We start from the raw sequence: 16,001 nt of genomic DNA, 5'->3' as shown, positions 1-16,001 counted from the left end.
AAAAAAAAAAAAAAAAAAGAATAGAAACAGAGAAAATGACTGCAGAAGAAGACCAATCGGTCCATCCAGTCTGCCCAGCAAGCTTCATACTTCTTTATTCTCATACTTATCTGTTTCTTTTGGCTCTTATTAACCTTAGGTTCTATTTCCCTTTCACCCCCACCATTAATGTAGAGAGCAGTGATGGAGCTGCTTCCAAGTGAAATATTAAGTTTGATTAGTTGGTTAAACGGCAGCATAGCTCTCTGCCGTTGAAGCAGAGAGCAATGCTGGATATGCGTGAAGTATTAGTTTTTCTTCTCCCCTGCCGTTGTAGCAGAGAGCTATGCTGGATATGCATTGAAAGTGAAGTATGCCTTGAAAGTCACATTAACTATAATCTAATATTGAAATGCCTAATAATTGGTAATTGAATAAGCCTAATATTTGGTAATACCTATAGCCCATGAACCCATCCCTGGTTTTTTTGGGTTTTTTTTCTTTTTTTAATTTGGAGATGGCAGCCTTCCATCCTTCCGCTCCGTGAAGGTGGAACTCCAACCACTGGCATCCCGCTCCGTGAATGCCTCTGTGGCTACTGCCGCTCCGTGCAGTGTTTTGCTGCCTCCTCTTTATACGCTTCCTCTAGACCTGATGGATCCACAGTGTTTATCCCACGCCCCTGCTCCCTGAGTTGTGCATAAATAAAGACTGATGCCAATGCTTCTTTGGCCTTCACTTGATACTCTGCATCTGAACTTCTTGATACTGAAGAGGCTGGATCCTTCACCTTTTTTGGTTGGAAGTAGATGATGGTCTGTCTCCATTGTCCTTCCCAATGCTCAATGTCAAGGGGGCTTGATTCCTTCCTAATGTTCCATCACCAGCATCCGAGGCTGCTCCTGGGTTCATCAGTGTCTATGCCTCTGATGTTTATTCCGATGGACCTGTCTTATGGTGCCTGAAGCGCTTTTCCATGAGCTTCAACCTGAACCAGTGCCTCCTAGGTGTTTGGTCACACAATGATGACACCCTGGGATGTCATGAAAAGCCTTCTGTGATCGACATGAACTTGTCACACCAGGAATATCATTTAAAGCCACTGGCAGACTTCTCCATGGCTGGACAAAAAAGCAGAGGCATTAAAGCGAAGAATGTGATGACAATGAGTGGTCGGTGCCCCTTGGTGCACCGCCCAAATGTGACAAACAACTTAAAAATTGAGCATATAACCTACCAAAGTACTACTGAAGGAGGTGAAAGACTGTGGGGCCCCACAATAAAGAAATTCCTGCTCATTCGGGACTCAAAAGGGCATAGCAGCCTAGTAGTTAGAGCAGTGGGCGACAAACTAGGAAAACCAGGGTTCAAATCCCACTGTAGCTCCTTGGGGCCTTGGGCAAATCACTTTACCCTTCATTGCCTCAGGTACAAACTTAGACCTAGATCCATCAAGCCATGATGTTTTATCGAAGGAGGGTTCCCACTATTGTAGGGTGCTGTTGCCACATTAGTGGGCCCCTCCCCCGAAAAAACATTGTGACTGTATAGCACGTTTTGTCTCAGCAAAAACCACAGTGTGAAACGCAGCATCAGCCCTTTAGGTGCGATGGTGGTTCCAATCTCACGGAACCGCCATCACCTTCAAGGGCCAATGACTAAAAAAAAAACATATGCCAGAAAAAGTGCGAAGGGGGTCAAAGCTGACCACCTCATTACCCTGGGTTCGCTACTCGAGGCGGCCCTGACTTCTAAAAGTAAAAAAAAAAAAAAAAATGAATATAGTAATCACACAACGATGGCCCCAATCCTGTCTGCATTAAATAAAATCTCCCCCACCTCCCATTTTTCCATTGAAATAAGTGCTGACATGGTCTCCTGGCCCCACAATGATCAAACCAAATTGGGTGTATAGGGATACCTTATCCTCCAAATTTACCAGAGTGTCACTGATGTCTAGTTGCATCCACCCTCCCAAACACCTAAACCTCAAAATGTTGAAAAGGATCCTGCAATGGGGCCTGGGGTGCCCCCTAGGTATGGGCTCGGACACTGCAATTTTTCAAAATGGCACCAACCTGACCTTGCCCCAGTCATGTAAATGGGACAAGGTCAAGTTGGCACCATTTTGAAAAATGGCAATGACAATCCTGGGGCTAGGGGGCACCCAGGGCACCTTTGAAGAATCCTCTTCAGCATTTTGAGGTTTGGGGGTGCGAGAGAGGGTTTGGGGGTTAGGTGTAACTTGACACAAGTGACTTTTTTGAACATTTGGCAGCTGGGGGAAGAAGGAGGAATTGAGGAGGGGGGGGTTCCCAAGTTATATTACCGTTTCCCAGGGAGGTGGTGGTAACTTTCTAAGTGAGCTGCAATCAGTTATTAACATCAAATTGCTTATTAATGAGCTGCTGTGCATGGATTTGCAAAAGTAGCTCATTGTAATTGGGGGGGGGGGGTAATCTGGGCAGGGCCATGCAAATTAGCTTGCATGTGGCATGATATTCACTGTTTATTGCGTGTTAGAGCCTTATCGTGGCTTGTTGCATCTCTCAGGTTGTGAGCCCTCTGGGGATAGGGAAATACGTACCTACAGTACCTAAAATTAATTCACTTTAAAGTGCCAAAAAACGGAATATAAATAATTCAATCTGATCAAAGAAAATCGAGGGAAGCAGGAGAAAGAACATCCAAGATCAGTGGGCTCCTTGGAAAAAATGAAAATGAAGGCACTCCTGTGTGTGGAGTCTTGCCAGATCAGATATGCTTAGCAGTGCATGATCAAAGTTCTAGAAACGTTGACAAAAAAAATTCCGGGGCCAGGCTCTATCTGATGATGTCACTCACTTGTCAGGACAGTCATCCTGCCTATCCTTGGAGAGCACTTTATTTACATTTGAAGCATTTTAATTTTTTACTTTACCCTCTTTTTGTAATGTGCCAAGGCCTTCCCTTTAAGAATAAAGAGGGTCTGTTTAAATTGGAAGAGCGTCCCTTGTTAAGTTTTTTGCTTATGTATGCTTTGGTTCCAAATTTCAAACAGCCCTGCAATTTATCTGTTCTGAATTATTGTCATCTTATGAAGCAGAATACTAGAACATGTTACAAAGCACTTGACAGGCCTTTTCTCTACCCTCCCGCTGAGGTTAGCATTTGGACTGAAAATGAAACTAAAGTTTGATCTTCATGGAACATGCAGTATTGTAAATCACTTTGTAGACTAACTGCATGCAATTTCAGCTACAAAATGTCACAAAAATACAGCTGGTTACTTAAAAAGCAAAGCAGCCAGTCAGATACTTTCTCAGTTGCATCCAAGATGAAAAAGTTAGAAGCAAAATTGCTTTTTTTTATCCTGCTGCCTTAAAGAAAGAAATGACAATAAATGAAAGTGTTTTATTCCTTAAAAAAAAAAAATTTTAAAATACTGTTAGATGACTAAAGTAAAAAATCTCTTTTCAATGCCTTGCAAGTTTTAGGAGGACTATATTGAGGGATCTATTGTCTTTTTTGCACTCACAAATAATTGGCTACGTTTAGTGAAAAGATGTTTTTAGTTGCAATTGATTTGTGAATAAGTAGCTATGATAATTTATTCTGAAAAGTAGCGAATTTATAAGTCACCGGCTTTTATTTTAAAAAACATGATTTTTACCTGCTAAGCCCTTGTCTTCTGAACACCTTTCTAATCCCTGCTAACATGACTTGCATTTCTCTACTGCTTTCCATGAAGGGGAAAAATTTGTAGTGGCCTAGTTCTGTGTTTGTTTCCCCTATGTACCACTTGCAGGCAAATCTGTTACAATGTGCTTGCAGTACTATGACACACAAAAGACACACATAGTGAACATCACCCTGAAGTGCCACACGGCTGATTCTTCTACCCCACAGCATGGTGCTTTTGGTAAAGTGCAAGCTACCATTTCAAATGTTAGACAAGAATAATTTGTGGGGAGAAAAGGCAAGAGATGGGAACAAGACTGTTGTTTGTAACCAAGATTTGTACAGAGGGGCAACAGGGGCTTTATACCCCCAGCTGCCCTGAGGCATGTGGGGACAGCAAGCTGCCTCCTTCCTCCTCCAACAGACACTGCAGCCGATGATGTAAATACTTAAACCCCACAGCAGGGTGGCTGCTTATAGGTTGTTGCCTGCTCTACCTGTTGGCAAATCCATCCGTGCTGAGGGGCTGCTTATAAAAGAGGCCAATGTTACTATTTTACACACTTTGCTGAATACTGAAAGTAGAATTCAAATGTTAGGATGTCTCCTTTCCTAAGATGAACTCATCGGGCCCCTTAGCTGATGACATTTCACAATGATAATCTCATCAGCTAATATTAGTTTAGGAGAGAATATGTCATGAGCTCCATAGTAAGAATTCAAAATATAAAATTCAAGTGACTTAACTAGTGACCTGACCTCATTATATCCTAAGATTTATAGAGCAGACCATATATAAGAAAAGTGAAGAAGACAGATGTACAATGTTGTAGTATGACAATTTGCATCTACTCTCTTCCTGTGTGCCACAGGTGCTTGTTGTACCCATTATTATGTTACTGATACTGTTTATTACCAAGGAATGGATCATGGGAAGGGAGAATGCAAAATATTTGACATAATTTTAATTGCAGTACATGGTACTGCAATTTGAAAAAAAAAGCTAATTTTGCTATTTTTATGTAGAGGTGGGGCATAAATGTATTAAGAGAAGGAAAAGGAGGGCATTGATGAAAACGTTTAAATATTATCTTATATTAACATACTGTAAGGTGCTGCAAACACCTTGAACTCAAAACAAAAAATGTCCTTTTTGTAGGCCCATCAGATTCAGGAGATGTTTCCTCAGGTTCCATACCATTTGGTTCTTCAGGACCTTCAACTGACGCGATCCGTGGAGATAACAACTGACAACATTTTAGAGGGACGCATACAAGTCCATTTCCCCGCACAGGTCAGTCTTAGTTATACATTTTTAAAAGCAAATTATTGGGATGTTTACAGCAATGGGTTTGATATTGCCGTACCACCACAGAATCGGGTTTCATCGGGCTAAATCTGTGGTTGGGGCAGGATTTCCACATTCAGTAGCGTAGGCAGGGTGAAAAGGGGGTAAGAGGTCAGGTGAGAATGTAAGACCAATTTAATAGAGATGAAAGGAATATTTTTTGACCCAGTAGTTTTTTTCCTGCACTTTTGGGCTTTTCAGCTGAGTGAGAACTAGCTTCTGCTGGGCTATGATGTTTAAGTCTTCCTTTGTAATCACATAGGGGCAGATGTAATAAGTCGCACTCAGCCTGCCAAGGGTTTTGCACAGTTAATTGTGTGCATTTTCCCATGCTGACCTTACACATGTATGTAATAACATGTTCTGCACGCAAAAAATGCACACAAACCCGCACTAAAATCCCATGACAGATTTTGTGCGAGTGCATGCAAATGGTATGTAAAGGAGGCAATTGTGCATTCATAGACTATGCAGGGAGCTACACTAGCAGGGCGAACAGTTAGTGCAGGGGTTTTTTTAGCAGGTTTTTTAGTGCCTGGGTCATATAATGAATCGCTTTTAACCTCAAACTCACTAAAGCCACTGAAGGCATCTCCTTATTCCACCCAGTGCCATCTTACACCTAGCAGCTATAGAGCTACTTGATGTAGGAGTCTATTCTGATGAGTTGGTAAGTCAGAAGTTGATATATTCAGCAACCATATCTTCAGAACTCTCTGTACTTCACATTACAATATGTCCTTGGTCCAAAATCCCATCCCAAAACTGGAAAACCAATGAGCAGGACCACCAGATGTGCCTGAAAGATCCTATCTGACCACGTTTACACCAGCAAAGGCTGCCCAAATTGGGAGATATCTTTTTCAGTGTCTCTGGTGTCATATACCATCTACTTAGCATTTTGTAACAATTTTCAGTTAGAGAGGAAGAAACAGAACTCCACTTAACAGAAAATATGTCCTCTCCTTCTCCCTGGTCTTCACCTAGATCTGCTTTCCAAACTTTCATGTAATGAAACTTGTTTGACGCTTTATTCAGTAATGTGTAGATCTTAGAAATGAGCTTTTTCATAATAAACCTGTATTAATGATTTCCCCAATAATAAAGCAGATTTTACCTTTTTAGAAGCCAGGAAATGTATTAATTGAAGATAAAAGCAAAATAGTCATATGCTGAGGCCCTAAATATCCACTGTTACTTCATAAATATCAAGCACCCTTTACCTGTTCCATATCTATCCTAAGAACATGCATACTGGGTCAGACCCAAGGGTCCATCAAGCCCAGCATCCTGTTTCCAACAGTGGCCAATCCAGGCCATAAAAACCTAGCAAGTACCCAAAAACTGTCTATTCCATGTTACCATTGCTAGTAATAGCAGTGGCTGTTTCCTAAATCAACTTAATTAATAGAAGGTAATGGACTTCTCCTCCAAAAACTTATCCAATCTTTTTTTTAAACACAGCTATACTAACTGTACTAACCACATCCTCTGGCAACAAATTCCAGAGTTTAATTGTGCGTTGAGTGAAAAAACTTTCTCCGATTAGTTTTAAATGTGCCAAATGCTAACTTCATGGCATGTCCCCTAGTCTTTCTATTATCTGAAAGAGTAAATAACTGATTCCCATCTACCCGTTCTAGACCTCTCATGATTTTAAACACCTCTATCATATCCCCCCTCAGCCATCTCTTCTCCAAGCTGAAAAGTCCTAACCTCTTTAGTCTTTCCTCATAGGGAGGGGAACTGTTCCATTCCCCTTATAATTTTGGTCGCCCTTCTCTGTACCTTCTCCATTGCAATTATATCTTTTTTGAGATGAGGCGACCAGAATTGTACACAGTATTCAAGGTGCAGTCTCACCATGGAGAGATACAGAGGCATTATGACATTTTCTGTTTGTTTTATTATTCCCTTCTAATAATTCCTAACATTCTGTTTGCTTTTTTGACTGCCACAGCACACTGAGCCGATGATTTCAATGTGTTATCCACTATGACACCTAGATCTCTTTCTTGGGTGGTTGCACTTAATATGGAACCTAACATTGTGTAACTATAGCATGGGTTATTTTTCCCTATATGCATCACCTTGCACTTATCCACATTAAATTTCATCTGCCATTTCGATGTCCTAACCGAATCAATCCCAAAGATTCCCATCACTGAAAGGCCTGAAACTTAGCCCTATTTGGAAATCAAGGTTATACCTGATGCATGTGCTATAATAATATTCTATTGTCCCCAATATTATTTGTCTCCATTTTTTCTGTATAGAAAGGATACACACAGTACAGGGAGGGAGACATCTGATTTCCTTCTACTCTCTGCCATCTTGACATCCAAAAATAATATTGAATAGGAGTGCCGCCCAGCAAAAATTATTCTCTCTCAACCCTTTGCTGCTTCTTCTCTTGAACATGGCAATCTACAATAGTTTTTAATTGAGATGCTGCATAGAACTTTAGTATATTTGGGACTCTGAGACCCCCCTTCATATTTCATTTGATATAAGATGGACTTAGCCACTCGGGGAGGCCTCCTTTTCCATATAACAGCAAAGATTTTACTCTGCCAACCTTTGAATATATCATCTGAAATGAGGCACGGAATTGTCTGAAATAAGTAGCATAATTTTGGCAGTGTGTTATTGCTGCAATTCTCCCTAACCAGATTAAAGAATAGAGATCCCATATTCCTGGATTGTATTCTATTATTTTAATAAGTGGCACATAATTAAGATGGAAAAGATCACCTATATCTGAACTCACGTGATTCCCTAAATAGTGTAATGACTCTTTGCCCATTTAAAGGGAAACTTCTCTTTCAATCTTTGTGTTTCCTGAATTAGGAAGAAATATATCCAAAATCTGTTTCCTAGCGTGTAGCCAGATGGACTCAGGACAAATGGGTATTGTGCTCTCCTGATAGCAGACGGGAGACTGAGTCAGATTTCAAAGCTGACGTCACCATACATATACCCATGCAGCAAGCTCAGCTCTTCAGTATTTCTCCATCTCCATAGCAGATGCGGACACTATCCAAAAGAGAATAGTGTAACATTTACAGCAAGAAAGAAGGAAAATTACCCGTAAGAAGAGAGCCCCGCTTCTCTTGCGGTGAAACCTGAGGGTCCCTCCCGCAGTCTAGACTTTCCTGAGGTGATTGTCGATATCCATCAGAGGTGAGCCTTTGTCTGGGAGCTGGCTCCCGGCATGGACTTAGCCCCCAGGGTGGCTGAAAGGCAGTGGGTGCAGATTCGAGTGCAGTGGTGAAGATATCCCCCTCTCCCCCCACAGCTGGAGACCGCCCGGCACGCGACCGGTAAGCGCCAGAACCAGGTAAGATAGAAACCTTTACTTTTAAGTCTCCAAGGCTCGAATAGCCATATCGATCTTCCTCCCAACGAGGTTTAAAATCGGGTTGAGCAGCCCTCCTTGGGCTAGGCCCCGATTCGGTGCGAGGGTCCACACACGTGGAGACCCTCCTGGGAGGTCGCCATATTGCTAGCGGGGTAGTTGGCGCCATTTTCCCCCCTTGATCGGCAGTACATGTGGGGCAGGCCGGAGGGCTGAGGTGCCTAACTTGAGCGTACCCATAAAGACACGCTGAGCTGCGTGCACTACTGAGCCGCGCACAGCGGCACGCACATCGGAGTCGTACGCACAAACTCCGTAGCCTGTGCGCATAACTTCTGCGCACCCGGCGCGCACAACTAAACACATCCACGCGCATACCTCCACGCACAGACGAGGTTGAAGCTCTACATGCGCACAAACAATGGCATCGCCATCCAGAAAGGTCAAGGGACACACCCCTTTTGCCCAGTCTGCCACTTAAGAGCCGCGCAACCTGAATTGGAATCCCTCCTATGCCAGCAGTGCGAGCAGTCTCAGGGGGAACCAAGGCAAGACCACCTAGGGCCAGGAGAGGGATCCGAAACCACTGATGATGGTACTCTGGACCTATGTATTTCCAACTCTGTGCCCCCACAGGAAGGCACCTCTGGGGCTTACACTACAACCCCTCCTGGGATCAACATGGACCCAGGAACCTTCTCCTGGGTAGAATTTTTTTAAGGGGCTGCAAACCTTTGTCCAGGAACAACTAGCCCCTGCGGCACACCAGACTCAACCCCTGCTGGAAGCACAAGCCATTTCCGGCACCTCCCGGGTTCCTCGAGACATGCCTCTCCTGACCAAGAGCCTTCCTGATGAGGATCCAGACACCTCAGAGAATGAAACTGATTCCCTGGAAGAAGGAGAAATCCCCCCAGGGATGGAGCCATACCGAACCATGCTCTGATTCTTCCACAAGGACGAGTTGCCAGCCGTTGTGTCCCAGATTCTAAACACGCTGGGCCTTCCAGGCATGAACCCTATAACGGAACACAATCTCAGAGAATCGATTCTTTCATCCAGAACTGGCCAGAGGAAGACCTCCTGTACATCTTCCCACCCTGGCCACTACTGGGCAGGATCATTCACAAGATAGAGCACCACAGGGGACTAGTTCTACTAGTCGCCCCGGACTGGCCAAGATGGCCAGGGTACGCAGACATGCAAAGACTACTTGCAGGGAACCCTCTGCGTCTACCCCCACACAGGGACCACCTTCAGCAGGGACTGATCCTCCCATGAAGACCCGGCTCGATTCTCTCTTATGGTATGGCCCTTGAGAGGACTAGCTTGAAGAAGCGCGGCTACTCAAAAGCCGTGATTGACACCCTGCTCCAGGTGCGCAAGTCCTCCTCATCTGTCTTACATATGGATCTGGTGTGAAGACCGCGGTCTCCTCCCGAGGACAGCTGAGATTCCCATGATCCTGAAATTCCTACAGGATGGCATGAAGAAGGGGTTGTCTCTCAACTCCTTCAAGGTCCAAGTTGCAGCACTGGCCTGCTTCAGGTCCGAAGTGGACTGCTCCAGACTATCAACTCATCCTGATGTGTCTCGCTTCCTGAAAGGAGTTAAGCAACTCCGACCACCCCTAAAGTGGCCAGTGCCGCTATGGAACCTCAACCTAGTACTAGACTCCCTAGCAGGGGACTCCTTGAGACCAACACACAATCTGTCCCTATTTCTCCTGACCTTAGACCGCCTTTTTGGTTGCAATATGCTCAGCTCAGTGCATCTCCGAACTTCAAGCACTGTCCTGTCGGGAACCATTCCTCAGGTTCACCCTAGGCACCATACAGCTGCATACTGTACCATCCTTCCTACTGAAAGTGGTTTCCCAGTTCCACATGAACCAAACCATATCCTTACCATTTCCAGAGGAGCACAAGGACTCAGAAAACTCACGCCTCCTTCGCCACCTGAATGTCGACAGAATCCTAGTCCGATACCCGAAAAGATCGGAACCCTTACACAAAACAGATCACCTGTTCGTTCTTCACAACGGGAAGAAACCAAGGGGAAGCGGCATTGCGGGCGACCATAGCCCGCTGGATCAAAGAATTAATCAAGGCCGCCTACATAGAGGCAGGAAAGCCATTACCTCTACAGGTCAAGGCTCATTCCACAAGGGCCCAGGCAGTCTCCTGGGCTGAAACCAAGCTGCTGTCACCAGCCAAGATCTGTCGGGCGGTGACATGGTCCTCCCTACACACCTTCTCCAGGTTCTACCACCTGGATGTTCAGGCCAGGGAGGATACAGCCTTTGCAAGGGCAGTACTAAGTGGGCCACGGGCTGCCTCCCACCCTGTAGGGGAGTAGCTTTTGTACATCCCATTGGTCCTGAGTCCATCTGGCTACATGCTAGGAAATGGAGAAATTACTTACCTGATAATTTCGTTTTCCTTAGTGTAAACAGATGGACTCAGCAACCTGCCCACTGCTGCTCCAGAAATCGAGAACCTTGGATAACAAAATTTCGAGACTAAGCAAATACGGGCAAGCCATGGCCTACCTCTAGTTCAAGACACCCTCAGTTTGTTTGGTGTTGGCGTTTATTGTTTGAGTGCACTGGCAATCTCCAGTTCAAGGTTAATCAAATGTAATCAAGTATTAAGCAACATATATCCACTCTGGCTTTTCGAAGAGAATACTGAAGAGTTGAGCGAGCTTGCACGGGTATATGTAGGGTGATGTCAGCTTTGAAATCTGACTCAGTCTCCCATCTGCTATTAGGAGAGCACAATACCCATTGGTCCTGAGTCCATCTGTCTACACTAAGGAAAACGAAGTTATCAGGTAAGTAATTTCTCCATTACTCTTAAAGCCAGATACCCTTCCAAAATGTCTCATTTCCTCTACAATAACTGCCAAGGATTTCTCCAGGCTAGTAAGAGTGAACAAAATGTCATCTGCATAAAGAGAAATTTTATAGTGTCCATCTCCTATTTCAATTCCTTCGACGTCCATGTGTCTCCTAATCCACTGTGCAAATGGTTCAACCCTCAGAGCCATTATCAATGAGGACAATGAACATCCTTGCCTCATACCTCTCCCTACTTCAGAATTATTGGCATAGCCCTTGTTCACTTTTATGCATGCTTCAGGATTTCTATACAATTCCCTCACCCAGCTAATAAAATGACCCATTCCCATATATTCCATTACTTTAAACAATGTACCCAATCAAATGCCTTTTCTGCTTCCACAGTGAAAGCAAAGAAGACATCCGATGGGACTTGGAATTCGAAACCAAATTCAAAATCTTCCACACGTTGTCTTCAGTCATGTCCCCTGGCATAAAGTCTGCTTGATCACTAAGCGTAATCTGAGTCAGAATTTTGGCCAAGATCTTCAAGTCCACATTGATGAGGGAAATCGGTCTATATGAGCTACACAGGATATGCCCCCTTCCCCCCCCCTTTCAGTAACACTATGATCCCTGCTACATTGGCCACTTTCGACAATGTTCCTCCCTCCCTCAGAGTTATACATGCTCACTAGAGAGGAACTAGAGAAGCCTGGAAGGTTTTATAAAATTTTGCATCTATCCCCAGTGTCTTTCCTGCTTTTAAATCACGAATCGCCATATTTCCAGAGCAGTAATTGGTCTCTCTAAGGCATCTTTGCAATCAACACCCTATTTCAGCAGTGTAACACCCCTAAGGTAATTTTCTATGCCTTCATCAGTGATCTCAGTATCCCTAACATACAATTCAGCATAAAATTCTGTGCAGGTTTTTGTATGGGTTGTTACATAGAGCCTTGAGTGTGTGGTTTTACAAGCATAATGGCACATGGAATTGTTTTTCTGCGGATTTTCTGCGCATATCTCATTAACATACTCTTCCATTATTACATCCTGCACAGCCGCCTGATTTGATGCACGCTCTGAAAAATAGCGCCTATTTCAGTGAGGATCTTATTACATAGACCCCATGGAGTTTTTTCAGTTTTTAACCATATACCTACTCCAATTTAGCTCAGGAATTGCACTGATAGTTCTTGGAAAAAGGCCATAGATAGCGGCTCCTTCCAGATACGCTCAGTACCACATGCACGTTGAACCTAAGTGCTACCATTGTATGATATCTGAGACTCCTATACCAGAGACTGGGATAAAAGAAATACTGCTTTTAAAAATAATTTAATATTTTTATGGGCATAAATTGATATTGCCAGCATTATGCTTGGTTTCATCTATCAGTCTTTTATCTCTGGGGTTCTTCCTGCAGTATTATTGCCTGCAGAGGTCCATTAGGAAAACTAGAGAAAAACATAAATAGAATGCAAATTTGCAGTATTTGTAACATGTAGAAACATTGCTGATTAGAAACAACTGTATATTTATTTATTTATTTAAAAGCATTTATTTCCCATGTCCTCTGAAGTTCAGCGTGGGTTACAAAAAGAAAGCATATATAATAAAATCATAACAAACACAATAATCAATACAAACAGTATAAATAACTTAATACTGTGTGTTGAATTTTAGTGCACATTTTTATCCCATATGTTATTGCATCAGCCTCTCTATTTAAGAATATCTTCCAAAATTCTTTATTTTTATTGTATTTGTAAGCTGGTACTTGGCAAGAAGCTTCATGACATAGTTATTAAGCAAAATATATTCATTTAGTCAATGAATAGCCAAATGGGAAGGCAGCTGTACTATTGCTCTGAAAGTTTATTGTTCAGAAAGAAAATCACAGCTATCAAAAATTACTGTAATCAAAATACAGACAACCTGCTTCAGGTTATTTAGGGAACAGCTGCACAGGGTATTTTTCTGCAACTATAAATTTCAGATTGACCAAATTGTAAGTATCTGGTTTCCATTTGTGAATGTATCCCTCATGGAGGACTGTTTAATGTGAATCAAAAAATGTTTTAACACATATTATAAATGTAGGCAGTATGATAGATTTCTGATCTGATTCTATAAACACCTTGAATATTCATAATAAGTGTGGCCTAACTGGGGAAGAGAATAAAGAGAATTCTGTTTTTGCTTTCTGATTTGTATCCCTTGATTTTGATTTTTCTTATTCTAGCGTCAAGATAGCCTCAGGCCCACGTTGACCAGTCCTGTGGAAAGTCGCAATACAGATCAGGATGATGGTGATACTGCTGCTCAGGTAATGTAGCACATACATATTCTAAATATTAGTTTTTGGTTCAAATTTCATTTTCATCATTGAGTCTCCTTGTTGCTTTGGTAAAGTCACTTTTTCTTCCAAAGTATCAACTTATCAGCTGTAAGGGAATAATAGAAATAATCCTGTGATTAAGGATGTGAGGGCTGTTTGGGAATATCGGGGATTAGATGAGTCCAAAAGTAGTAGTATTACTTTTATAGATTATATTTCATTAAATTTTGCAAAATAAATTACAATGTAGAAAGAAAGGCAATTGGTTATCATTTGTGCATATTTATTGGAAGTCTGGAAATGGTATTACTGCTGTTGAAGATTTTCAGTATATACAGTGGTTAAATTATATTTAAATACATAGGAACATGCACAATGAAAAAGGAAAATAAAAATCTTCTTTTCCTTTTGGAATACCAGCCTGAGAGAGTTCCTCTTGAACTCAGTCCTAGTGTGGAAGAGGAGGAGGAGGAAAGTAGTGAAGTGGAGGTGCCACCTTGTGAAGGAGATGATTTTGAGGCAAGAGGAAGTCGCTTCTCTAAGTCAGCAGAAGAAAGACAACGCATGTTAGTTCAGCGCAAGGAGGACCTGCTGCAGCAAGCTCGAAGGTAGGAGCTATTCCTGGAGCTGAATAGGGTGTGATCACAAGGTGTATATCCCACCTTCTCTAGTACAGAGTTGCAGAGAAAGCTAAATCCTTAACAGGTTGTTATACCTGTTTTTGAAGCAATGTAAGAGCTGACCACTTGAACTTAAGATGTTAATTTCTCCAGTGAAATTTGTTTTGAAAAACAACTTTAGTTACCACATTCACCCCCATCATTCATCAAAATGCGTTATGGCATTAACACACGTGATAATGCGTTATGGCGTTAACACGTGCGAAAACTATGGTAATGCATGGCATGAATGCAAATTTGGGGGTGGGGGGGACAATATCTCACCATGCAATAGCATAACACATGCTATCGCATGGTTTTAATGCTGGAAATAACTACACCTTTTTTCCTAGCGTTAGGCTGTGCAATATGCCCGAAATGCCCATAACGCAATTTACGATACATTTTTGGAATTGCATTTTTGGTCATTTCTGGGCTTGGGGAGGAGAGAGGGAGAGGAGTGGAGTAGAGAGAGAGCGAGCCTCTGGGAAGGCCTCACTGTGAGCACCTATTTATATCTCTATAGGAGGGCCATCTAAAGGTCGAGGTAAGGTGGTGGTGGTGGTTTAGGGTTTTTGACGAAGAATGCTTTATGACCGCTGATTTCTTGTACATTGTTATTATGTTATAGTTGTTGTATTTATTTATTGATTATTGATTTTTGTTATGCTTTTCAGTATTATCCACTCTTCCTGTTAATTGTATTCTTCTGTTACTTGTAAGGGCTCCGCCCAAAAGTTTTTTGTTTTATGTAAACCGATACGATGTGCGAACGGCTATCGGTATAGAAGAGACTTTAAATAAATAAATAAAATAAATAAATAGGGGCCAGTTTCGCATGTAGAGTGAGACGTACGAACAGCACGGTACCTCTTGATGAAAATTTGATGCCATTTGGAGTGAGGAAATACTCACAAAGATGAAACTTTTTACTGTGTTCACCCTAGCTAGATGGTACCCTGTTAGAGTTCATCAGCTAGGGTGAGAGAGCATAGTAGAAATTTCATCTTTGTGAGACTTTCCTCACTCCAAATGACATCAAATCTTCACCAAGGTGTACCGTGCTATTCGTACGTCTCATTCTATGTGCGAAACTGGCCCCTAAACCAACACCTCACCTTGACCTATTAGATGGCCCTCCTATACAGATATAAATACTTCCCTACTGGGAGGGCCTTGTAGATAATCTGTCTCTCCCTCTCCTTAGCGCAGGATGTAAACAATAGGGATTATCGCAGGGTGCGCTAGTCTACTGCACCATGCGATAATACCCATGCGAAGTGTTAAGTTGCCACGTGGTGTGGTAACTTAATTTACATAAACACACCCCTTTTTGTTATTGTGGGCGTTAACTTTTTGGGATGAATCTAGGGGTTAGTTTTTATAAGATTTCCAGCACCTTTTTTTTTGTGGGCTGGGTGTAAACAGTTCATCCCTTAGTGATAGAGGGCAGAGAAGTAGACTGTGACCAGTGCTGCCCTTACAGGGTAAACTCCATCCTAGAGAGAACCAGCACCTTTTCCTCACTACCATCATCCTGTAGGGCAAAATGAGAATTCAGTCTACATATTCCTCATATCCAGGAAACTGCCTTTCTGCTGCTTATATTCTTTCCTATGAAGATAGCACAGAAATGAAACTCTGATGGTGTCCTGAAGAAAAGAAACTGCAAAACTGTAATTTTCATCAGCTTTTTTCGTTGTGCACTTATAGAGAATGCGGGAGGCACAGGTCAATCTGCCCAGTTTCTCAGACTCTATTTTTATTCACATTGATGCCTTTTTGTTCATGTTCTGGGTTAAGATAAACAA

The 16,001-nt window shown here is 42.5% G+C and overlaps 1 protein-coding gene across 1 annotated transcript in view; it reads left to right on the top strand.

The window, feature by feature from the left end:
* AMFR (autocrine motility factor receptor) overlaps window positions 1–16,001 on the top strand; it is a 111,072-nt gene that overhangs the window by 79,841 nt on the left and 15,230 nt on the right. The window contains exons 11-13 of the mRNA XM_029608707.1: window positions 4,799–4,933; window positions 13,436–13,519; window positions 13,952–14,139. Coding sequence (XP_029464567.1) covers window positions 4,799–4,933; window positions 13,436–13,519; window positions 13,952–14,139 — 407 coding nt within the window. The remainder of the gene's footprint in view (window positions 1–4,798; window positions 4,934–13,435; window positions 13,520–13,951; window positions 14,140–16,001) is intronic.

Source organism: Rhinatrema bivittatum, chromosome 7 (genome assembly GCF_901001135.1).
Source record: "Rhinatrema bivittatum chromosome 7, aRhiBiv1.1, whole genome shotgun sequence".
Lineage (NCBI taxonomy): Eukaryota > Metazoa > Chordata > Amphibia > Gymnophiona > Rhinatrematidae > Rhinatrema > Rhinatrema bivittatum.
The sequence above is the reverse complement of the archived record's forward strand: the minus strand, read 5'-3'. Positions and strand labels throughout refer to the sequence as shown.